The sequence below is a fragment of the Eucalyptus grandis genome, chromosome 10 (genome assembly GCF_016545825.1).
Source record: "Eucalyptus grandis isolate ANBG69807.140 chromosome 10, ASM1654582v1, whole genome shotgun sequence".
Taxonomy (NCBI): Eukaryota; Viridiplantae; Streptophyta; class Magnoliopsida; order Myrtales; family Myrtaceae; genus Eucalyptus; species Eucalyptus grandis.
This window is the reverse complement of record NC_052621.1, coordinates 36,304,850-36,330,381: the sequence shown is the minus strand read 5'-3', so window position 1 is coordinate 36,330,381 and position 25,532 is coordinate 36,304,850. Positions and strand designations below refer to the sequence as shown.

The 25,532-nt window shown below is 37.8% G+C and overlaps 1 protein-coding gene across 1 annotated transcript; it reads right to left on the bottom strand.

Moving 5' to 3' along the window:
- Positions 1-3,179: 3,179 nt before the first annotated feature.
- On the bottom strand, positions 3,180-19,430 carry LOC104424161 (putative leucine-rich repeat receptor-like serine/threonine-protein kinase At2g19230). The gene is made up of 13 exons (XM_039303460.1): positions 19,315-19,430; positions 18,189-18,720; positions 14,924-15,408; positions 14,369-14,504; positions 6,197-6,268; positions 5,916-5,987; positions 5,761-5,841; positions 5,365-5,525; positions 4,523-4,725; positions 4,263-4,389; positions 4,106-4,168; positions 3,831-4,020; positions 3,180-3,698 (listed from the first exon to the last, which is right to left on the bottom strand). Exons 1-13 carry the CDS (start codon positions 19,403-19,405, stop codon positions 3,311-3,313), a joined length of 2,601 nt encoding a protein of 866 aa, XP_039159394.1. The 5' UTR covers positions 19,406-19,430; the 3' UTR covers positions 3,180-3,310.
- Between the last annotated feature and the right edge of the window lie 6,102 nt (positions 19,431-25,532).

Genomic DNA, 25,532 nt, shown 5'->3' with positions numbered 1-25,532 from the left:
ATTATATTTTTGTCAATTCAATCTTAAACTTTTTAGTCGTGCCAATTAAATCCCAAATTTCTCACGTTCTACCAAATGATTTCATCCGGTCGCTAACGTGGATGACAAGAGTGACATAGGACAATCGGCATTAATGTAGACAATTTTGTATAAAAAAATTAATTATTTTTATTTCTCTTCTTTTTTTTTTTTTATTCCTTTTCCTTTTTGTTTTACCAAGTCTGGTGAGGATCACCGGCTGATCCTCATTAGGCTTGAACGAGAAAAAGGAAAAAAAAAATAAAAAATTTAGAAATTATAAAAATTGTCCAGTTTAGCACTTGTGTCATGTAAGATAGTTGGTATCTTTGTCAACAATTTCCGATTAAAATTGACTGGATTAACCTAATTGACAAAATGTGAAAATATTTAGAACTCAATTGATAAAATATAAAAATAGTTATGACTCAATTAATAAAATTAAAAATTTAGGATTAAATGGATAAAACCATATTAAGTTTATGATGTTTTGAACAATTTTTTCTCTATGAAATTTAGGATGATGTAAAATCGTCCGACGGAATTCATCAGTAATTTTCTCCTCGTTATGCGTTAGAGAGATTTACCGAGAGAGATGTGTGAGTGACTTAAGGAAAGGACACTATCAAAAGGATGGCCAGATTTCAAAAGTTTCCTTGTTACTCTTTTTCTGAATGACCCAAAAAGAGAATGATAAAGCAATGCACAGCATCTTTGAGACGATCGTCCGCGATGAGCCTCGTGATTGAATCTGTGGAACATGATGTTAACTGATTACCAAGTGCAAAATAATAATAATAATAATAATATAACCACAAGGAAGACTATAAATAGTAAAAGGTTTAGTGACATGCAAAAGGATTAAAAGTTAAAAATGTGAATAATAATCGTACGACCACCACCACCACGATGACTTTAATCCGTAATAGTGACTGGGGCATGATTACTCTCCCCCAACCTTAATTCGAAGGAAGGTTTCCACATGTAAAAAAATTAAAAGTTCAGATATGAATAATAACAGTATAATGATGAAAACCCCGACGACCACAAAATGACGTTGACCGCGACGACTATAAATAGTAAGAATGTTCGTGACATGATTACCCTCCCCCAACTTAATTGGAAAAAAGCATGCTCCATGCAAAAAAAAATAAGAGGTAAAATTCTCTTATCGAGAACCAAACAAGAATCTTTCAATTCATTTGGCTCTCACGCTCAATTACTTATATAAAATTTCCATACCTTTTTTTTTTCAAATGTAATTAAACTATCCTCTCTTCCCTATTCATATTCCCCAAAAAAGATATCAAAACAGATCACTAATCCAAGACCTAAAAATTCTATTTTCTTCTAAAAATTAGAAAAAAAAAACTTTAAAATTAGAAAAAAAAAATTAAAATTATTTTTTCAAGTAGAGTTCTCTTACTTGCTCAAAAAAAGTAGAGTTCTCTTAAGATATTTGAAAATTCTTGATTAAAGAAATATGTACTCAAAATTGAAAAAGCTCTTAAGATTTTGTCATAGGGTTTAAATGTCCTTGAAGACAAAGGTTAAGTCGTTGTTTATGCATTTCTACTTCATTTATCATTGGATCGCACACTTTAAATATGTTTATTGTTGTTTACCTTTAGCTTATTTAAGAATGTGATTTTTTTAAAAAAATTTCTTAGCAATAGATTCTTATTTGTCCTTGTAATTTATTTAAGACTGTTTTGGTTGCAGATTGTTATTTTAATAATTGCGCACCTACTTAGTCCCCTTATATGTTAGTGAATAAGCTTAAAATCAATCCAAACTACTCGATTAACATCATTTTGGTATTTGAATAAGATTAGGTACCGAAAGGGCACTAATTGATTTATTAGTATAATCAAGTTCTCAACCATAAGTATTCTAGTTGCTTATGAATTGAGATTTACTTCTACGCTTCACTTGGTTTATAATTGACTTCAATAGATTAGTGGCGACTCTTCATTTGAAATTCTCATAGGATCAATTTTATTTAACATTGAATATCCCAACATCGCGTGGAGTAAGGGCTTGGGAGAGCTTGTACCTAATCAAGTGCCTTAGGCTCATTGTTTAGGCAATACCCCTAAACCTATACTATCAAGGACAAAAAGGTAGGTTGCAACAGTAATCTCTTATCGAGCCTTGACTGTTAGGATCAATTAGGTGTGATTAATGTAATTTATATGTATATATATATATTGTCATCAATCTCAACCTTATAAACTTGCTAGGACTGAAGTATAAGTTTACTTTCATGTTTATCATAAGCAGCGTTCCTCTTCCCTTTCCAGAAAACAGAGAAAGGTCTCTTGCCAATATACATAATTGATGATATTACGTGCAACCCATATTAAATTAGCATTATACTACTACCTAGAATCTGAGGTGGTAGGAATAGAGAAGTTCGCCTTGGATATAATAATTCATTCAATTTGAAATCATTAACAGGTTCATTTGTCGAGATTGCTCGATATGGATGAGCCCTCATTTTTTTAATCCCGCCATTGATTGCTATAGATAGGACTATTCTATGGCACGTTGGTGAATCCTCTTTTGACGAATCAAGCAATGGCAATTTTATACTGGTGGTGCGCATCTTCTTTGGCCGAGTAGCTCGTGTCTAGTTAATATACTGGCTGTTGCATTGGAACCCCAATACAAACAGGCCTATCCTGAATTCTAAGAATTAGACGAGATGGGGATTGCCTTTTATTTGTACATAAACATTTTACGAATGTGTATATTATCAAAAGACAAGCTCAAGTCTAGTGTCCGTAATTTGTTAAAAGATGCTTATGGGTATATCCCTGCTTGCCTGTGAGAAGCACTACATTAGGACCATCAATGGTACATATAATTTGAGCTTATCAAGTACTTTAGTCCCTCATTTTTAAATTTTCTTAGTCTACCCGCTCACAATTACGTAATTGTTACTATTTAATCAATGGTGTTGATTCCAATTGAAATGTCAGCTGAATCCCAAGAACGTGCTGGGAGGGCGTGGTAATGCCAATTACCCCATCTATGGATAATCCCAACCTCTGGATCACCTCCCAAACTCGACGTGGAATTCCTAATTTCGCAGTATTAGGAATGCAATGAAATGACATTATTAACGGAGAAATAAGCGAGAAAGGACGAAAGGACATCATTGTTATAAAACGAGATTCGAAGATTCGATCACAGAAAAGAAAAGGGAAATGGATGATGCAATCCCAAAAATATAGTAAAAATTTGCCAACAAAAGTTAATCTTTTACTTAAGAAGAAACTAGCCTCTGCTACCTTGCCCCAGGGACATTGTCAGAATGGAGCTCCAAGGAGGTCATTTCAAAAGAACCACTTGATTTGCTCACTAGAGACTCCTTCAGCTCTGCCAATACATGATTTATGTCCAGCCTTTGGATCGCTGTCGGTCGCGTACAAGACATAGCAATCTCCACTACTTTCCAAGCCGAGTTGATGTCGAATTCTCCTTGCAATCTTGGATCCATAATGCTTTGTATATCACCTCTTTCAATGATAGGAATAAGCCATTGAAGTATGTGCATGCTGGTGCTGCCATCCCGGCTTCTCATTAATGGAGGTCGGCCCGTGATCAGCTCAAAGAGTACGATTCCGAAACTGTAAACATCACTCTTCTTGTTTAAGTTTCCAGAAGATTGAAACCTAGGAGGAAAAAAACAAAAACCAATAATGGATCTTTAAATCAAAGATGAAATCTTAGGGAATGTCAACATTTCTATCCAAATAGAGATACCGAATTGAACCAAAATGATAATATTGAGTTTTAGCCATTACTCGGGGTCTAGGTAGCCGGGAGTGCCCGCAGGACAAGTTGACACATAAAAGTCGTTTTCAGTAGCGAAAACTCTTGACAAGCCAAAATCAGCTATTTTAGCTTGGAAATCTTCGTTCAACAAGATGTTAGTAGTCTTCAAGTCTCTATGGATGATAGGCGGCTTGCAACCGTTATGCAAATAATCCAAACCTAAAATCCTTGAAAAAACTGTGTCAACAATGCCAAAGCAATGACAAGAAGAAAACCTACAACTGTGAATATCTCGTTCATGTACCTTGTGCTACATCCACAGCTATTTGTAGCCTCTTACTCCATGTCAAGACCTTCAGATGGTCCTCTATTGGTTGCATCTTTACTTTAAATATGAGCAAGAAATAGAGTTTTTCAGGATTATTTACAGAAAAACAATACAACAGAACATAAACACGCACCTAATAAATGTTGCCTTAAATTTCCATTAGCCATGTATTCATATATTAATGCCATGTGTTTGGGATCATTGCAATATCCCAACAGAGAAACCAAGTTTCCGTGGTGAACAATCATTAAGAGCTGTGCCTGTAGTATCATGAGTTTGCATTATCATGATGTATATAGACAACAGTCTAAGGGGAAGTTCCTAAATGTACATCTGTGTAAGCAAGCATAAGTTGAATTTAAAAGGAAAAGTGATTGCATTATGCTATCTAACCTCTGCTTGAAATTCCTTGTACCCTTGCTTTGATGATTCAGAGAGCATCTTCACCGCAACTACAGTGCCGTTATCTTGAGTACCAAGATATACCTTCCCAAATCCACCTTCACCAATCACTTGTCCAAAGTTCCCAGTGATCCTTGAAACCTCTCTATACTTAAAAGGTCGATTCTTTAATCTCAGCGTCCTTTTACTAGATTCTGTACCAAAAAGGTTCCTATGAGTATTGTGATTACCACCCAGGATAGTAGACTTTCGAGGAAATAACTCCAACTGCATCGTCAACAATTAAAACATATAGGGAGGGCTTTTGGAATCCCATTTCAAGAGTTATATTGATGAAGAAGAGGACTAAAAATCAAAAGATCTAGCCAGGGATTCTCTGTCAGCTACCACCGATATGCTAATATACAGATTCTTTGCTCAATACATACAGATAAGTTTGAGATTGCACAATCAAACTTTCTTTTAGGGAGCATTGGAATATTAAGGACAAAGCGGTACTCTCAAGTTTTTGTAAATCCTTCCCATGCGTAGCAAGTTACTTTTGGAAAAAAAAAGAAACAGAAATTTTATTGTCAATAAGTGAAGCTGAATAATGCACGTTCTCTTTGTAATGCTGATGTGACCGTTCTCTTTTTTCCCGATTACAATGTTGACGAGATTGTAAAATTTAGGGCGGGTAAGGAGATAGCAAGTTACTAAGTTGTATATTATCAACTACATTATCCTAAGAATAGACACTATTACAGATAGAACTGTATTTAAGGAAAAGAAAATTGATGATTATTGTCAAATGTTGTGTACATTGTGTGAACTGGACAAGAAAGAAAATTTACCTGCTATTTGCTTACGTTTACTTAACCAAACTAGAGCCAAAGTACCAAAGAGAATTACTAAGAAGCCTGAAACTGATGCAACAACTGGAATGAGGATGTCACGTTTTTTCTTTTTCTGCGGGCAAGGATCAGCTAGGCAAAGAGTCGCAGTTCCTGTCAAACTGCCACAAAGAATGAAGGAGCTAAACTCAAAGTCCTATCAACATTGCTAAATGCCGATCACAAGTTGGCCTTCTTATTTGCTTTCAAATGAAAACATGTTGATAGTCCTTCCACTGTATAAAAGTGACATACGACTTAACGAGAGAGAGAGAGAGAGAGAGAGAGAGAGAGAGAGAGAGAGAGAGAGAGAGAGAGAGAGAGAGAGAGAGAGAGAGAGAGAGAGAGAGAGAGCACCTCATGTTTAAAGTCTTGTCCACTACCCTTTTCTTAAGAGCCTCAGGAACTGACCCAGTTAGGTTGTTTCCACTTAAATTTCTGCAAATGTAGCCATGGTTAGATATTTGTGTACTTCAAATCCTTGACTGCTTCACTTATACACATTAACTTACAAAAATCTAAGATGTGATAATTCTGCCAGAGTTTCTGGTATTGCTCCCGTAAGCTGATTGTTAGACAAATCTCTGGAAAAAGACCAAGTTTAGAATGCCTAATGTCAAGTTAACAAGCTCCATAACCAAAAGCAAGATGTTTCCCCACAGTAGGGTAATATTTCAATAGCCTGTGTCTTCTAAAACACAACCTTAATCATGCAATCATGAGTTGACTCCCATGGGGTGCTTAATCACGAGTGACGTGCAGACACTACTAATTCAACCACGGTGATACTTACAAGTATTCCAATCTTGATAGATGTGAAAGTGATGAGACTATGTCGCCCATCAAATTGCTTGAGCTCAATCTCCTGACCATAATAGATCAAAATAGAAGATCCTGTCATTGCCATCTGATGGATTTATGAGATGGGCCTGAGTTGGCCCGTCCGCCCAAGTTGGGCCCAAAAAGCCCGGCCCACGGGAATAGGGCCCGTGGATGGGGGAAGGTATAAAAGGGAGGAGAGAGAGAGAGAGACGCACCCTTTGGCACAATCAACGTACGCTTCTCTCCCGCGCGTTTTCTCTCCCGAAGAACAAGAGAGGCATACGGCTTCCAATTTCTTCCCTTCAAGGCTTCATCAACCGGATTCTCTTCCTCCATTGACGACGGTGTTTAATCTGTGGCTAACAAGGTACGCTCGACTCGTGGTGTGCTTTACGATCGGTGATACGTGTTATTCCCCGGCTTCGTCTTCCGCATTGATTTAGGGGTTCGATTCGGTGTCGAATCCGGTTTCGGGATCAGTCATTCCCAACATTGGTATCGAGCCCTAGTTCACGTTTTCCCGATCTGTTTTTGATGTTTTTGATTGATTTTTCGCGAAATCCCTTCGGCCGTACGGAACCGGGCGAAAATCCCGACACCCGAGCGCTGTTCGGCCATTTTTCTGAGTTTCAGTAAGTCGGAATCAAATTATGAAGGAACAGGGTGAAAGGCGACGTCGAGACGAGTCCGGCGACATGTCGTACGTCGCCGGACAACGCCGCACGCGCCCACACGCGCGGCCACAGCCGATGCGCGTGGGCACCACGCGCTCGGGCTGGCTATGGCCAGCGCGTGCGCCACACGCGCCGGTGACGAACCGGCACGTGCGCGCCGGCGACAGGCGAAACGGCACGCCGGTCCGCGGACCGACGCGTGCCGACGTCACGAGATGACGTCATCAACGGCGGTAAACCGTTCGGATGACGTCACCGATGACGTCATCGCCGACAACATTTCGCCGGACGGTCACCGGCCGGCGACCCGACCCCACCGGAGACCCGACCCGACCGGCGACCCAACCCGACTCACGGACGAGGCACGCGCCCGGCACGTGCCGGATGACGTCTGCGTGACGTCATCCCCCGCACGGGCGAGGCACGTGCGGTCGGTCCGTGCGAGCGGTCCGACCGGCCCGTCCGGTCCGACCGGTTTGACCGTCGCGACCGGTCCGACCCGCGCGCCCGTTGACCCGACCGTTGACCCGTTGACCGACCGTTGACCGTTGACTTTGACCGTTGACCCAAAAAAAAAAAAAAAAAAAAAGGAATTTGTTTCTTTTTCAATTATGTCTGTGTGGGTTGTAGGTCATCCATTTTAATTCTGCATTTGTTGCATGAATCATGGAAATTTATGTATTTTCCATTTTGTTTATTTTGGATGATAAGTGATCCATTTTAGTTCGCATTTGTTGCGAAACTATGATGCGTAATGCACGGATACACGCAATCCCGAGAACGGACGAAGGAAGAGCTAGACTGAAAAGGCTGATGAAAGAGTTAGCTGATTTTCGGTGGCTTGATGGTGATTTAGTATCACATATGGTCAAGGTCAATCAGATGATACAAGAAATCATCAATAATGGTTATCTTATGCCGGATTTTGAGAAGGTGCCGGCTTTGTTGAATACTCTTCCACCTGAATGGCAAGCAAGTGTTAGATCGGCTATGGGAGGTCAACGTGGTCCCGGTTATAGAAGGCTGGTAGAAGCTTTTGTAAGAGAGTACTATAGGATTGAGTTGGCCAAAACTTCAACCCTTAGATTGTGCTCTACGTGGCGCAGTGAATGCGCCTTGGTGGCGACATGAAAACTCTCCAAAAGTTTTTCCATGGTTGGCAAATGTACCTTCAGCTTTTCTCGATGTTTTGACTGATAGATTAGAAGGGACATTCCCTAATTATTTCTTAGATTAATTATGAGATGTTTTATGGATGTAAATATCTCTTTCCAAGTTGATATTTTTCTTTGTATATATTGCTCAGTGTAATGTATAGTTGTATTATGTGAAAGCACTGTTATTATATTGAATGTTAGATAATATTTGCTTTCTGTTACTGCTGATTGCTGTGGGTAGTTAGTTGTGGGTAGTTATAGAAGTTTTTGTAACTTCATAGAATTGATTTTGCATATGACAATCATATTAATGATAGTTTTAAGTTAGGATTTTTGGAGGATGATTGGAAACGTAGTGACCTTTTGATTCTCAAGCCTTACTTAAAATTATTCATTAATATGATGGGTCTATATAAATAGGGATGCATAAATGATAGGCATTAATTATTTGTGCATGTATGTCTAATGTGTTCAGACTGATGGTTTCAGCAACTAAGAACGTGATTGCTGATATGAACGGCAACTATTGTGAAATATTAAATATGGAGATTCAATATGTGCTGGAAAAGCAAGAAGCACTAGAAGCTCTTGACCATATTATGGAAGATCTTATAAATGTTGTGCGCCACCTTGAGCTAGTTGAGGACTGCCTAACGCATTTGAGCTGTAAATAGATATTTTCTATGCTGGTTCTAGCTCGGAAAAGGGCTTTGTGCTCTAAGCGCAGCGTATTGATTCGTTCAATATGTGGGAATGCAAAGGATCAAGTCCTTATTATAAGAAATCAAGAATTAACCAACAAGAGAGAGAAAGCGTCCTCAAGTGATGAAAATGTCAAGGGTGTGATGTTACAATTGTGACAAGAGAGGTCACTATGCTCGCGACCGTCGTGAGCCAAAGAAGCTATACACCTCTTGTACATTTGAGAACTTTGCTTATGTGTCAAGTTCTGCATAATAGGCTGAATCCAATCCTTTGTGGAATGTAGATTCATGAGCGACAGACCATGTAACAAAGGATAGAGGATCCTTTGTGGAATTCCGACGAGTACCAACTGGAACTGAGTCGATCCATATCGGAAATAACTCCAGAGATGAAGTTAAAGGAATTGGCGCTGGCCAATTGAACATGCGTGGTGGACGCACCTTATTCCTACACGATGTTCTATATGCTCCGGAGATTCGTCGAAATTTAAATGTCTGTTTTGATGTTGGTTAAGCTTGGTTTTAGAATGAACTTCCATAATAAATGTGTAGATTTGTATTTAGGTACAAACTACTATGGTTGTGGTCACTTTCTAAATGGTTTTATTGTACTAAATGTTGACTGTGGTGATGTCAATATGTTATTCCCTTGTTTCACGTCTTCTATTTTATATGATAATGATGTGAATATAGTGGCATGCTAGACTTGGTCATATGGGCCAACAACATATGAAAAGACTAGCCAAAGAGGACTTATTGGGCAACGTTGAAAAAGTCGATTTGCCCATATGTAAGCATTGTTTAGAAGGGAAAATGACAAGGAGACCATTTGGAAAAGGTAAAAGAGCTGAATTTCCTCGGCATTTAATCCATTTGGACGTCTGTGGTTCAATGAATATGAAAGGAAGGCAATGGGCTGTTTATTTCATCACTCTTAATAGATGATTATACTCGATTCGGAGGTGTCTATTTGATTTCTCATAAATCTGAAGCATAAGTTGTTTTCAAAAGGTTTATGAACTTGGTTGAAAATCAATTAGACAAGAAAATAAAAGCATTTAGATCCGATCGAGGTCGAGAATATTTATCTGATGAGTTCAGAAAATTATGTGATGAAAAAGGAATAGAAAGACAAATGTCTATTCCACATACTCCTCAACAAAATGGTGTTGCGAGAGAAGAAACGAACCCTACTGGAAATGGTTAGGTCCATGATGTCGTATGCTAACTTACATATCACTTTTATGGAGTGATGCGTTGTTAACGCTGCCTAAATACTTAACCGGGTGCCTTCCAAATCAGTTAGTTCCACTCCATATGAGTTATGGATAGGTAGAAAACCGGACTTAAGTTTACTTAAGCCATGGGATTATGCTGTTTATACTCATATGTCCTCTCACAAGTTTGGGAAATTGAGTCCCATATAAAAGTAGAGTATTTTAATGAGATACTCCGAACACTCAAAAGGGTATGTGTTCGTAAGTGAACAGGAAAGTGGGAGAATAACTGAATTTGAATCACAGGATGTCACATTCTTAGTGGATGAATTTCCTAAGAAGGGCGAAATAGGGAAGATTACTTCCTATTTGAAACCTTGGATTAAGATTATGATATTAATGGAGTTCATCCAAGTGGGAGTAATATGAGATGTGATGAATTGAATTCAACTCATTCTCAATTGCAACCACACGATGTGACGACATCATCATTACCTAATCCAAGTGGGAGCATAATGGGGAATGATGTGCTAAGTGTACAATCTCCCATACGGTGAACAAGTCGCAAAGTATTCCCTGTCGATGTTTTGACATTGAAAGGAAACTTTATGGTTGCTCCACAAGATGAGTATGAGCCAAGAAATATTAAAGAGGCTCTAAATTGCCCTAGTAAGGAAAAATGGATTTATGCAATGAAAGAGGAAAATGGAGTCAATGAAATCAAACCAAGTCTGGGAACTGGTTGATCTTCCAAAAGGGACGCAGAGCTATTGGGAACATGTGGGTTCTCAAAATAAAGCGAAAGGCTGATGGCTCGATAGAAAGCATAAGGCTCGCCTTGTGACAAAGAGGTATAATCAATAGGAAGGAATTGATTATGAAGATATTTTTTCTCCTGTAGTAAGATTTGCCTTGATTCGCATAGTTCTGGCAATAGTGTTTCGTATGGATCTTGAGTTACATCAAATGGATGTAAAGACTGCTTTCCTCAATGGAAAATTAGAGGATGAAATATATATGGAACAACCTGTTGGTTTCATAGTGAAAGGCCAAGAAGAAAAGGTATGTCGACTTTGGGGGTCGATATATGGCTTTGCAAATATCGTCAAGACAATGATATATACGTTTTCATAATGCCATAATGGCATATGACTTTACAATGATAGATGAGAATCATTGTGTATATATCAAAAGATCCAAGGATCAATTTGTGATCATATCATTATATGTTGATGATATACTAATTGCCGGAAGCAATATGGAGCTAGTCAATACTGTCAAAAGTTGGTTGTCTTCCAAATTTTGAATTGAATGATATGGGATTGTAAACCCATTGACGCTCCTATTGCAAAAGGTGAAGGATTGAGCCATAGACTGTGTCCAAGGACTCCACAAGAGAAGGAACAAATGAAACATGTTCCTTATGCTAGTGCTGTTAGAAGCTTGTTGTACGCTATGATGTGTACAAGACCTGACATATGTTTTGCAGTTGGAATGGTGAGTAGATACTAATCCAATCCAGGTCAAGCACGTTAGAAAGCCGTTAAGAGAATACTGAGGTATCTAAAGTGGACTGCTGATTATATGTTGAGTTATTATGGAAAGGATCTGCGACTCTAAGGCTATTCTCGATGTTGATTGGGAGGAGATTTAAATAAAAGGAAATCTACCTCTAGGTTTGTTCTCTTCTTGAATAATGGCACCATGTGTTGGAGCAAGAAGAAACAAAAGTGTATAGCCTTGTCCACGATGGGAATTGAGTTCGTGGCATTATCAGCAGCAAGTATAAGAAGATGTTTGGCTTAAGAGATTTTTTTTGGATCATTTAGGTGTTATTGGAAGTGCTGCAGATTAATTGTTGGTTAATTATGATAGCCAAGCAGCAAAAGCGTACACCAAAGATCCAAAATATCATGGCAAGACCAAACATATAGATACCAAGTATAATTTTGTCATGGATATGATTGCATGAAAAGATGTGAACTTATTGTACATACTACGCATAGAATGGTAGCAGATCCTATAACAAAGCCAATACCTAGAGATGTGTTTTGTGGCCATGTGAAATCTCTAGGATTGCGTAGAGGATGATGTGCTGAATATTGTAATTTCCCTAAGAGTTCACATTTGATGAATTTGTGTTTTCATCATTAATGCCTATGAATCTTTGTTTGATCTTTATGCATCTTAATGCTCAGTGCATTACTTTAAGTTAGGGAGTATGTCGGACAGATATAAGATTAGCCCACTCACACGGGTAATCGCCTCTATTTACTATGTGATAAATAGAGATGAGACTGTTTTTAAGCTTATTATCTAGGTGATAATCGAGAGCTCAAGCTTAAAACACGTATGTCGCCTTAATCAAGGTGTTAAGATGAGGACATGATACTTACTATGTCCGAAAGTAAAATACCCCACATATTTTACTTTATCTGTCTATGATGCCAGATGTGAGTTCTGATGAATTTTGTAAATGAGTAGATACGTGAACTCAAGTTAGACATTGGGTATGTCTGAACTATCATCTGTACGGTATTGAAAGGTGTAGACATACGCTCCATGGGAAAGGAGTTAATACCGTAATACGTATTTCATACTACGTATGTATGAGACGACCAATAAGAGTGGCAAAAGTTTGATCTCAACTTTTTATGTCGTGTGAGACTCTTGAGGAAGAGAGTTCCTCAATTTTTTAGTCCCCTCATGACTCTTACTTATTCTCAAGATTTCTATTTAGTGTTTGCTATCTTAGGATGTTGCCAATGGTCATGAGTTTGATTCGATCTAATGGGGCAATTCTAGAAAAGCAAGCTGAACTGAAATTGAGAGTTTGAAGGAAAGAGGAAGATTGATTTTGGAGAATCACATTGTAGTTTTGTATTCACCGGTTAACCAATTATGATTGTCTTTGGGATAATCATAATTGTGAATACAATAAATATATCATTGTTTAAAAGAGATCAAGAGAGATATAAATGTGATCGATCGATCTAGGGTACTGCATACTAAATCTACTTGAAGTGTGATGCCCATTATGAGCTGCTATGTATTCCTAACCGATGTATGGCAACGAGCTCTCAAAGTATGCTGGTCGCACGGATTATTCACCGTATGAATGTTGAAGAGAGGAAAAGAGGATTATGTTCGGCCCACCATGTTAAGAGAAAGTCTATGATGGATTTTTCTCTGATGAGGCTGAGTAGGGCCTGTCCGCCCATGTTGGTTTTGTACCACCATGTGCGAGTGGGAGATAATGGATTTATGAGATGGGCCTGAGTTGGCCCGTCCGCCCAAGTTGGGCCCAAAAAGCCCGGCCCACGGGAATAGGGCCCGTGGATGGGGGAAGGTATAAAAGGGAGGAGAGAGAGAGAGAGAGAGACGCACCCTTTGGCACAATCAACGTACGCTTCTCTCCCGCGTTTCTCTCCCGAAGAACAAGAGTAGGCATACGGCTTCCAATTTCTTCCTTCAAGGCTTCATCGACCGGATTCTCTTCCTCCATTGACGACGGTGTTTAATCTGTGGCTAACAAGGTACGCTCGACTCCGTGGTGTGCTTTACGATCGGTGATACGTGTTATTCCCGGGCTTCGTCTTCCGCATTGATTTAGGGGTTCGATTCGGTGTCGAATCCGGTTTTCGGGGATCAGTCATTCCCAACACCATCTTTATAAAGGCAGCATTGTTTGGTACAACAAAGAAAAGTTTGTACAATCAATTCTTCAGAACGAAAATACTTTAGGTTCTCCTGGTATAGATGTTTCAAGAAGACCACTCATAATCGTCTTTCTCATTCCTGGCATGGGTTTTCCTACCTCCTTGTTCTATATTTTATGGTTATTATTGGCTTAGATTACCTAAAAGATTATTTACATAGGACCTAATACTTGCTCATAAACGATGCAATTTGGAACACTTGCCTAAAATTGGAAAAGTAGGCTATTGGTGAAAGAAGTTGCACAAACAACATAACTATACATCAGGGAAGGAGGGAGCATTTATTGCCAATCCACAAGAGTATATAACTTGTCATAACCCACCCCAACCATATGGAGCAACCCCCAAAAAAATATTCAAGATGATGACTTTTTGGGGAGGATGTCCAATTAGGGATTAGTTTATGAGCTCTGTCCAATACCATGTGAGGCTAAGGGTGTCAAAAGCTCCTTATTTAAAGCACCGAAGTTCCCCTTATGCCCCCTAGAGCTTGACAAAAAATTGACAAAGTTCTCAGTCAATCTGAGAATTCACCCTTAAAAATTGTATAAATCCTAAATGTTCTTTCTCATAAATACAAAAAAACTTTCGGTTTTCATGATGAATGGGAATTCTTCTTAAGTTTCTCCAAGAAAACCAGCATTATCAATGAAAAGGTGTTAGGGGACTCACAGCGATATAATCCTTGGAGGATTTCCATAGCTACAATTAAGACCTTCCCATGTGTAATTGCTTGGTACGCACGGATCACCTTGCCAGCTTTCTCTCTTAATGCGATACGTTGCCTTGATGTGATTGATAGCTTTTACTGTGGTTTGAGTCACACAAAAGATCTATTATCCAAAGAGAAGGATAAAGATGCAAAAAGTGTTTGCGATCACATATGAGTTTTACAGACTTTCAGCTTTCCAAAAACTTGTAGCTTTTCAGTGCTTCAACTTAAAGACACTTTCCAGCGATTACCAAGCAAAAAGTAGCCAAAGCAGGGAATTGAGCATATAGCAGAGCAATACTTAGCCACGTCTGTTGATCCCAACCAAGCAACCATTACTCAGAGTTCCCGAATAACATAAGACTCACGGTGGAGATTAGTATATCTATTATAGGATTTCCTATATCTTCTTATTGACAGTGGAATATTTGTCATGCTATTATTGATATCAATTGTAGCACAACTGTAGAAAGGGTATGTAGACAATAAAAGCATGTAGAAAAATAAAAGCGTACCATCATCTTGTGCTGTGGGCACGTATGGAAGATCACCAACAGTATAGAACTCTACAGCATTGAGGATCGGTGGATATCCAGACTTATTCGTCGATTCAATTGAGAAGGTGATGAACGACCCGCTAACTGGAGTGGAAACCACAACCACTGGCTTCAAGTATTCAAGGTTCACCGTCTTCGTGAATTGATGATCATTTATAGAAATCACGAACTCCCTCTGCACGCCACTCGTCAGTCTCTCAATTTCCACGAAATAAAAGTACACAATCCATTTCTTTGTGGATAACGAGATCGAAGGTGTCCAATGTAAATCCATGGGAAGACTGGCATTCATTGATCTCTGAGCAGTCCGAAGAACTTCCCCAGGAACATTGTACTTATACGCATCATTATCCTCAGATAAATCAATGGCAGACGTGGTGTTGAGTATGGACCAATTATAGTTTTGAGCTGTCCAGATTCGATCGTAAACATCGATAGGGTACCTGTGTGCGGTTTCGACAACAGTTTAAGACAAAACAATTAAGCAATTGACTGATTGACTTGCAAATGCCTATTCATATGGATATGCAAGAGGAAAATTGAAGCTACTATATTCAACCCATTACTGGCTACTACTATGTTCAACGGAAGTCAATTGCCACGGACTTGCAACACGTTGTCTGTAGATACAATACATCAGTTTCATAGAGTTCCGATTTGTTTTTTTGTGTTTGTAGCAAGCCAAAAGGGTTTGCATGGAGTATTATCAATAAGCTTCAAAAAATCAATAACTTATAATTTTGTATTTTTGTCAAATGAGTATCATCAATCAACTTCAAAGAAATATATATATACACACACATACACACACGCATAATCCACGCTTTGCGCAGATTATTGTACATGTGTGAAAAAAAAAAATTAAACATTTAATCATAAAGTGCATTGACGTATTAATAATATGAAATTCTAATGTTAATCTACCAGTTATCATTTTGAGCAACTTATAGAATGAAATAGTCAACGTGATATTTTGACCTATAATATTCCGTTAATTCTTACTATGTCTCGAGTACTTGTAATTTATATAACTTTATACAGTAAACGTACCATTTTTTTTTTTGTCGAATGGTAAACATACTGTATACTATTATAAAATATCATTTTGATATTAAGGTGGGAAACTTCTATGATACAAAAGAGGTACAGTTAGAGCAAAGTAACAACTAGAGAGGAAAGGTGAGAGACGAGTAATAAATAGGTAGAAAAATGAGAGGGGAGTAAAAGAAAAGTACTCCCTCAAAAAAGAATCATTAATCCCTTACAAATTAGAATCCTATGTGTCAATCATAGAGGCGATCCGTAGGAAAGACACTGTTATCTTATATTTACTTGCAAAAGTAGAGACGCATTGCGTGTATGCTGGAAGTTGTCGTCGACGAAATTTGCAAAATCATCTTGTTATGAAATATCTGAATTACTAAATATTAATAGAAAGAAATTATCGACACCATTTAAAGGAATTGAACACACACACACACACACACACACACACACACATATGTATGGAAAGAAAAAATATTTGGATGCTTGAATCATTTTTATTTTCTGCAGTCATTTATCAGATAATAAAAGTTTAAATATTTTAAGTTCAAAATACATGAGAAGTAAAATAAAATTATTAATTTACAGATTTGTCTATTTATCAAATACTTACAAAATCTTGGAGAAGAAAAAAAGGACTTTGATCCCTTAAAAGTAGTAAGACTTCCTCATTTTATTTAATTGTATAAATATAGATTATGCTTAATGAACTTATACAAATATATTTATCATACGTTCGCCGATTAAAAGAAGCTAAACAACACAAAGATTTGTAGCTGGCTAACCTCGAGCTGTGCGAGTTCCAACGAGAACATAATTCATTTGAATATACTATATAATACATGTACAATCATTACCCTAAAATATATTAGTATTATCAAATTATCACTTAGTATCTAACTAAGTAAGAAAAAAAAATCATGCATGCCTGGTAGTAAGTAGGTAGGGAATGTAATTTACATTTGTTTAACAATCTACCAGTAATAAGTGAAATTCCTCATGTTACTAAAATTTCAATTTTATTATATTAGTAAAGTTTTGAATTAAAAATTTTGGGCTAATACCACACAAAAAATCTCAAAAAACTACACTTGTGAAACATTTACTCCAAACTAATTTTTGGGTCATCAAAAATCCAAAATTGTTAAGGGCGTGCTACGTTAGCTAAAACTAATTTTCATCCAAAAAATTCCAAATTGGTACACTCATACCATATTTACTCTAAAGTTGAGATTTTTATGATACAAATATTAGTTTTCACTAAATGTGGCAAAGATGTATCAATATGAGATTTTTTTTTACATGAAAATTAGTTTAGAGTAGATATTACACAAAGATACTAGTTTGAGATTATTGGTGATAATAACACTAAATTATATCTATTAATGTTGCCTAACTAATTGTTCCTTAACCCTATCATCTGACGGTGAGTTCAATTAAAAACTATATCCAACTCAAAATCACTGCATGACCTATAACAGTATTTTATAACAGTACTGTTATTTAACAAATGATTTGCAATGTATTACCAATGCTCATTATAATTTTTCTGTAGTTTGTAATTCATATTAGTTTAATGAATTTTTATTAGCGAGGCTACCAATAATTGCGATTATATACTAATATTTTTGCAATGGCGTTGATTTCTTTGGTAAGAAATTCATCACTTAATACGCTCCTTATGATAGAGTAATTTAGGTGTTCTTGATACATATGTGAAATTCTAAGTGTTATTTGAATTATTGTTGCGTGATTTCAAATGAGTTTATTTGCTTATTTATCTATTTTGCTTGGACCTAATGGATTTTCTGTTTCTCCTTTCATTTTGTTTAATCTTTTAATGATTTTATTTGTAATCTTTGACATCTAATATCATTGTTTTAATTTATATCTCTTGATTATTTTAACTCCTTTTGTTTTGTGATTCGTTGAATTTTCATGGCCGCTTTTGTCTTTTTTCAATTTTGTCTTGTGTACATGTCATTGATCCTAATTTAGTGGCCCTTTTAGTCTTCTTCACACTTTACTTGTTACCAATTTGGTTAGCCTTATTTTATTAATTAAATTAGATACTCACGCCTTCAATAGTTTGCAAAATGGTAAAATCTCTAAAAAGAATTGAACCTTTCTATTTACTATGATCACTATGCAATTTGTATTTCAAAAATCAATTGATTACCTGATGTAAGTCTTCGAGCTTAGTCCAATGTCGTACCGCCAATGGGCTTGTAAGAATCCAGATCCCAATCGATAGATGTCATCATCAAGAGTTCTTAGTTCCAACGCCGAAATGAAGGGCACTCCATTACCAGTGTTCACAAGGCACACTTGTATATCATCTGCCTGGGACACGTACATCATTTCTTCATAGAAATAAATCGAAGACCACACCGTGAACCAATGATTAGCATCAATGTATAGGTCAAATGTTGGAGTCTGATTCTTCCCATCATAGTTCCCATACCAAAATGATGCCCTAATGAGATAGGTGTTGTTCTTGCCTCGATCTGGTCTTAAAGTGTAACAGTTCCTTGTTCCGTTGGGAAAACTCCTTAAATTTTTCGCCAACTGTAGACTTCTTTGATATATGACCTCCGTGGATATCTGCATGTTCTTTCCAGAGTCTATGAAACCTTCATCTGTTTGGTATGCTATGTTGTTTTCCTCTTCAATATATGCATTAGTTGCCCCACAATCAATGCTGATAAAACCTTGTGAGTTTAGAGAAAAGAAAAACTCAATGAAATGGAACCGCAGTTTTTCTATTGGACCATCAGAACAAGTTCGCTAAGGTACTGACGATTTGACGTAGGATCAAATAAGAATGAATATAAAGAATATACCATTTGGTTTCATTAAAAGCTCATGACTAATGGATGGCTATAGACAATAGAATTGCCAAGATTTCTTGACGTCATGGATGGGGACAATAACATTGTACGAAGCTTAAACCACGAGACAGGAAATTATCACGCTGTGTTTGGGAGAAAGGACAGAAGAAAATTGGGGTCGAGACAGTAAATTTTCTTGCCCCTCCATATTCTCTCCTTTTTTTTCCAAGCACTGCGTGCTGACATAGCAGACCATTTGCAGATTTAGTAAATACTCATGCCAAAAGTCCTTAATGTATGCATGCTTTTCTGAACTTGTCAACCATTTCTCAGACTGCGAATCTCGAGCCTGATATCTGGTATGTCAAGCTGAGTCGATATTTTGCCAGCATTCAATCTTACAACGTTGTTATCACACGCAAAACACAGTTACTCGGAAACTTTGCTCAACATGGACGAGAAAGAGAAAGATACCTGGATTTTGTTGGGCTTGAACCACAAGGACGAATCCTAAAGCTAAAGAAGCAAGCAAAGAAAACGAGAAAGCTGGAGTCAATCTTCCCATTATGATAGAGAACAGTGGAGATGGTCGAAGAGAGAAGTGTGAGGAAGACATGCCTGCTCGAAGTATATTTATATCACGAGCTCTCCATACAACGTCCTAGTGGCTACGGCCAGCATTTTCCTTACAACTTGTTGGCTGGGTCCACCTGTGGGGCCCAGCTAGCATAAAACTTCAAAAAAAAAAAAACAGAAAAAAAAAGTCAATAAGTCGAAAAGAAAGAAAGAAGCCTTCGTGCGTGTGCCCATGTGCCTGAGAAGAGGAAAGATAGAGAGAGAGAACAGAAAGTGTTCCACCGAAGAGAGAGCTCACCAAACCGGGGAGAAAGGATAAGAGAGGGCTGAGATTTTGTGGACCGATTCTAACGCCAAATGTTAACAGAATTAGTTCAAATTTGAGTATGTTGTTCGTGAGATTAAGGGTTTTCTTGACCAATAAGTTGAGCAGTTTCATTCGTTGAGAATCTCCTCCGAATTCTCTTATCGCGATTAGAGTTTTCTTGCTCTGTTTATATTAATCAACGTTTGTAGTGAGGAAATGTATTTTCATTGTTAATATTGAGCTTCTAGCGACTAAAGAAGAACACATCGTCTATCATGCTATTCTTAGTGATTAGTGGAAGTTTTTGGGTGATTCGTGATTTTTTCCATATTGGGTTTTCACATTAAATCTTTAGAGTTGTTGTTAGTTTTGTTTCCTTATCGATTTGGGGTTATGTTGCTTATTATAATGTTGTATTGATTGGTTATTTATTGCTGGGATTAAATCGATTTATGTTGGTTTATTAATCTTGGATTAGGTTTAGTTCTTGTTGAATTGTTGCCCGGTTCTCCTCAACACTACCAAGTACTTTGTATCCTCAATTTCCTTGTGTGCCCTTTATATTTATATAGGAAAAACAGTTTCCACCAATGACGATAATTAAGAGTTTGATATATCTAAGCAACATGATCCAACTCAACATAAATCCTAACGTGATTATATTGATTTTGGAAGGCATATGCAGGATTGACTCGTGTTCTGACGATAATTATTAGAAATTAGTCTCTTCTTCTAGAGGATACCCGATCCCATCTTCAGTTCATATTGACTGAGTCATGGCTACAATACAAGAAGACCGAGACTTGCAGCTGGGTCATCGTCCGCGTACGCATCCAAGTCTACGGACCACAATCAAAGTCTTTTTTATTTTGTTTTTGGTCGGTGACCACAATCGATGTCAATAGACAGCTTTTGATTGATGTTATATTGACCATTGGAAATTTCAAAATGATATATATATATATTCACGCGCTAATTTCTTTGACCCAAGAAGACCGAGACTTGCAGCTGGGTCATCGTCCGCGTACGCGAATGTGTCCAAGTCTAAGGACCGCAATCAATGTCCTTTTTTGTTTTTTTGTTTTTTTTTTTGGGTCGGTGACCACAATCTACGTCAATAGACAGCTTTTGATTGATGATATATTGATCATTGGAAAATTCAAACAATATATCATGTCATGCGCTAATTTCTTTTACCCATATCATTATTACAATACTTCGTGAAACTATCTTCTTCCTTTTATCGGCTGGAGGCATCCGCTATGAAAGTCAATCCGGCAAATTATGAGAAGGAAGAGTTTTGGCTCATATTTTCAGCATCTGGCATGCCCACAAGCCATTGATCGACGATGACATTTTCATGGTTGGCAAGAATTTTTCGTTGCTACCTCTATACCATTTGCAACGACCACCACACAAATTATCGGTATCATCAGACATTATCATGGTTTGGACCGATCACCTTTGTTTGCCATGCGCTCATCACCTTACACATACAATGGTTCATGTCGACACTATTGGAAATAGCTCCGAAAATGCTCATTTAACAAAGAGGTGAGGCATAGTTATGCAATAAATGTGATTTTAGGTTAGAGAGTGATAAAACAATCCTATGATACTAATAGAATATTTAAATCTTAAATAATGTTATCATATAATAACTTAAACTTTTAGAACAATTAGAGTGATTAACAAAATCTCATATGGTATCAAAGTTATGAGATCTTGAGTTCGAATATTCAAGGTCCTTACTAGTCTTTTCCATCACATATTTTCACGCCTTAAACTAAGGGGAAAGTCCAGCTTATGCATAAGGGGGAGTGATCAAATATGCCATCGTTTAACAACTTAAATCACAAATCTCAAAGGGACAATAGGCTACCATCGAAAGATTGGCCTTAAATGGGAAATTAAGAGGACAATCGGGGTGACATCGCAACTAACACTTTAGTTAAGGAGTGCATTTGCAATCATTTCCTTCTCTTTTTGTTCTTTTACAATAGAAATCCTTCTGTCTCTTTATATGGGATAGCTAATCATTCCAGCCCACTTTTATTAGACTGTCAATGGACTTGGTAAAGTAACGCTACACTTTTAACCGGAATGATTTAGTTCGAAAGCTCCACAAATGTAGTTTAAACGACAGGAGTTCCCTAGAACCGTGAAGATATAATGTAATGTAGTGTAATTGTCAGACTCAAGCAATATGGTAAATCTTACTGACTCCACGTTGTCTTTGTAATTCAACAATATACGGTAAATGTCAGGACTTAGCTTTACGAATTAACTGTTCTCTCTTTGTTCCGCGAACCCCTTCATCCTCCTATTAGAGTGGTATTATGCAAATGGTCATTAAGCTCTCGACTTTAACAGTGCAACACATACCACATAGTTATGGCGGTACAGCCGGCTCAATCCTTCTTGTGTCTGTGATGTAATTGGGGATTGTTTAGTCGCTGCTGAACTTTTGTACAATCCAGCCGTGGTTCCAGATCTGACATTTTCTATCATAGAATTACATCAGTCACAAGGAGCAAGAGAGCTCTTATTGAAGCATCTCACATAGGAAAGTTTAGATCCAAAAGTTATATGACGATTGGAACATCTTGTCTAAAGGTCTCTACCATAGATCAACAAGCAAGAGATTAAGGTAGAACAGGAAGCAATGAAGGGACAGTCATCACACGATCAAACACGAAATTATATATCTTCTTAAGCTTGCTGGGAATGCTGCTATCAAACATATGATAAGGAAATCACAAGTTGAATTGGATCATCGTGATTGGGAGTTCATCTCTGACGCTACTTATTTAGCAAGGCGGCGGTTCACTTTGGCAGATGACACAGTTACAACTTCGGGTAAAGATTAGATTTATATCTTGAGCCACAAAGTTTGGAGGACACGGAAGTATGAAAGGGAAACTACAGAGATAGAAAGCTTGGCTTACGGAAGGTCCGGTCACCACACATACTGCTCCGGGGAAAAATTAGAAAGAAAGATAGGCTTATTTGTCCCTCTTAGCATATACCATGTCTTACGACCTGTTCTACGTTGACCGAGCCTCCAAAAAAGTGCTCTGAGTCAACACATGAGGTGATGAGTAATTGGGTGGATCTTACGTATGAATAACATCACGGGATCTCACCTATCAGACGTGGAACTTGAGGTGTTCCGCATTTGCCTTGCAAGGGGAGCCTATCCCAGCCAAGCCCCAGAGGGGCCATATTAATGAAGCCGCTTGATCCCATCTCACCATTTTCCAACTTTGCCTCGCCAAGTCTCCTCTTTCGATGACCGGACTCACCCCCTGAATTTACTTCAGTTCATACTGACCGAGTCGTGGCTACGATACAAGAAAACCAAGACTTGCAGCTAGGTCTTCGTCCTCAAATGTATCAAAGTAAACGTCAGTACACAGCTTTTGACTGATGACATATCGACAACTGATAAATTCGAGACAATAAATTGTGTTTTGCACTAATTAGTTTACATGCATCATTGTTACAATACACGGCGAAATTGACCTTTTCTCCCCCCTCTACAAGCATCTGCCATGAAAATCCATATGGTAAATTATGAGAAGGAAGAGTAATTTTTAGGAGGACGATGTTTTCACGGTTAACAAGAACTCACTTCAAACTTTCATTGCTACCTTCATATCATTTGCAGCATCTCTGAATGAACCATCAGTATCAACGAAGCTTTGGTTCAAACCGACTACCTTCTTCGACTCCAAATGCTAATTTTGCTATCTGTGCTACTCAATATAATTCTTTGAAAAAAAAGGTCCTTTGCATAAGAAAATTTATTTCGTTAAGCATGACTAACCAGGGAATTAGTATGTCAGTATGATGCTTTTAAATGAAAATGATGTTTCCAAAGAAATCTATTAGAAACATTAAAAAGGACATTTTATCATGGACTTGTGGGCAAATTCACCTCCACCATAATAACTTAATGTGAATAACCCTGTCCATTTATAAATAGTTGATGTGTTGTGGAAAGGTGATATTAGTCACATCTCTTTCTTGTTATATAATTTGTCTAAATTGCTAAATTTATTTATTCTCGTTACGTGGGTTGTTGCCTTGTAATAATGTTATTTTTTTATCAGCTTGTGCAGAGGAAATAACTATGCTTTCGAAGGTCGGTCACCCCATGCGTTATTTAAAAAAAAAAAAAAAGGAAAAAAAAAAAATCTAGGCTTATTTGTCCCTCTTAGAATGTTTTAAGTGGACGGAGACTCCAAAAGAAGTAGTTCAAGTAAACACAAAAGGTGGAGGCCATCTGAGATGAATTTTCGTCGTCGATAACAATAAAAGACTAGACCAAATAATAATATGAGATGTAATCTTCACGTATGACCTCCAAGTGAAATTCCTTGTATCCATGAGATTGGCTACTCCGCCTGTCCAAATTCTGAAATAGACATTGTTCTGGGACCAGATGGATGCATAAGACAATGTTCACTAAATTTGATCATAGATCTCGTTCATGACACGTGTGGCATGAGTTTTGACTCTCGAGACATAAAAAGGACAAAAAGGATGCATTTCGTCCCGTGATCTGAAGATTGAGATACATTGGTAGAGCGATTACACTGTGTGCAATATGAATTTTTTGGGGATAGGACAGGACATGATTGGATTTGTCTAACATCATGAAGAGACCAAAATTGCAACTTCACGGGGGCAGTACAATTTTGCTACCTACCCCACATTTCTTTTCGAGGAGGAAAATGTGATCCGAAATCAATCGGGTAGATGGCGTTGTCGAGTGAGATTAAAGGAACTCCAGAACCCACGTTCACGGGACAGAGTTGGGCACAGAAATTGACCCCATTGTGCAAGTCGAATATTCAGGCTTGGTTGTGCTACTTCCATACAAAAGAAGGCCCTAATCCACTTCTTATTGCCCTTGCCTTGGTGCAGTTCCTCGTTCCGTTCTGGAAACTCCTCAAATTCTTCGACCTCATGTCGTATTCCATGCCAAAGTTCTCACTGGACACTTGCATCTATCTTCCTTCTGAAATTAATGAATTGCATCGTTCAAATATGTCTCATTGACTAATTATTTTAAGAATAGAAGCGATGATTTTTAAAAATATATTTCATTTCCACTAAACAAATGCTCCCATACACTGGACACTTGCATCTTCCTTCGACCTCAAGTCGTCTTTCATGTGATGATCAAGATAGATGTTGGTGGCTCCATGATGGGGAAACTATCGCAAAAAGTCATAAACGTATTGTATTAGAGTTCTAAACTTTTCAATTGGATTGATTTAGTATAAAAACAATTTGTATTTATGCCAATTGAGTCCATCGACCAATTTTAGTTGGAAATCGATAACACGAATGCTGGTTGTTTTATGTAGCACAACTAACGTTGATGTAAAAATTTTACAATCTTTTAATGATTTTTTTTAATTTATTTTCATTGTGGTTGACGAGGGTTGTAGCTCTCACCCAGGCCATCGCTTGCACGGGCAAGGGATGCCAAGCCCTTACCACGAGGGTTGGGTTGACCTCACAGCCTGGGCAAAGGCCACCCTTGCCTAGGGGAAGGCTACCTGCGCTTGATCTGACAAGGGCTCAACCAAGGGCTGTCCTTGCAGCCTCTATCAAGGGCTTAACCTTTGTGGTCGACTATTGGCTAAGTGACACTGTGACACTTGTCGTCAACTAGAAAGGGCTTGCAAGTTCAATGGCTGGCTGACCATTGTGCAACCACGATAAAAAAAAATGATAAAAAACCTATAAAAAATATTAAAGTTATAAAATTTGTTTACGTTAATTCCAACGTAGG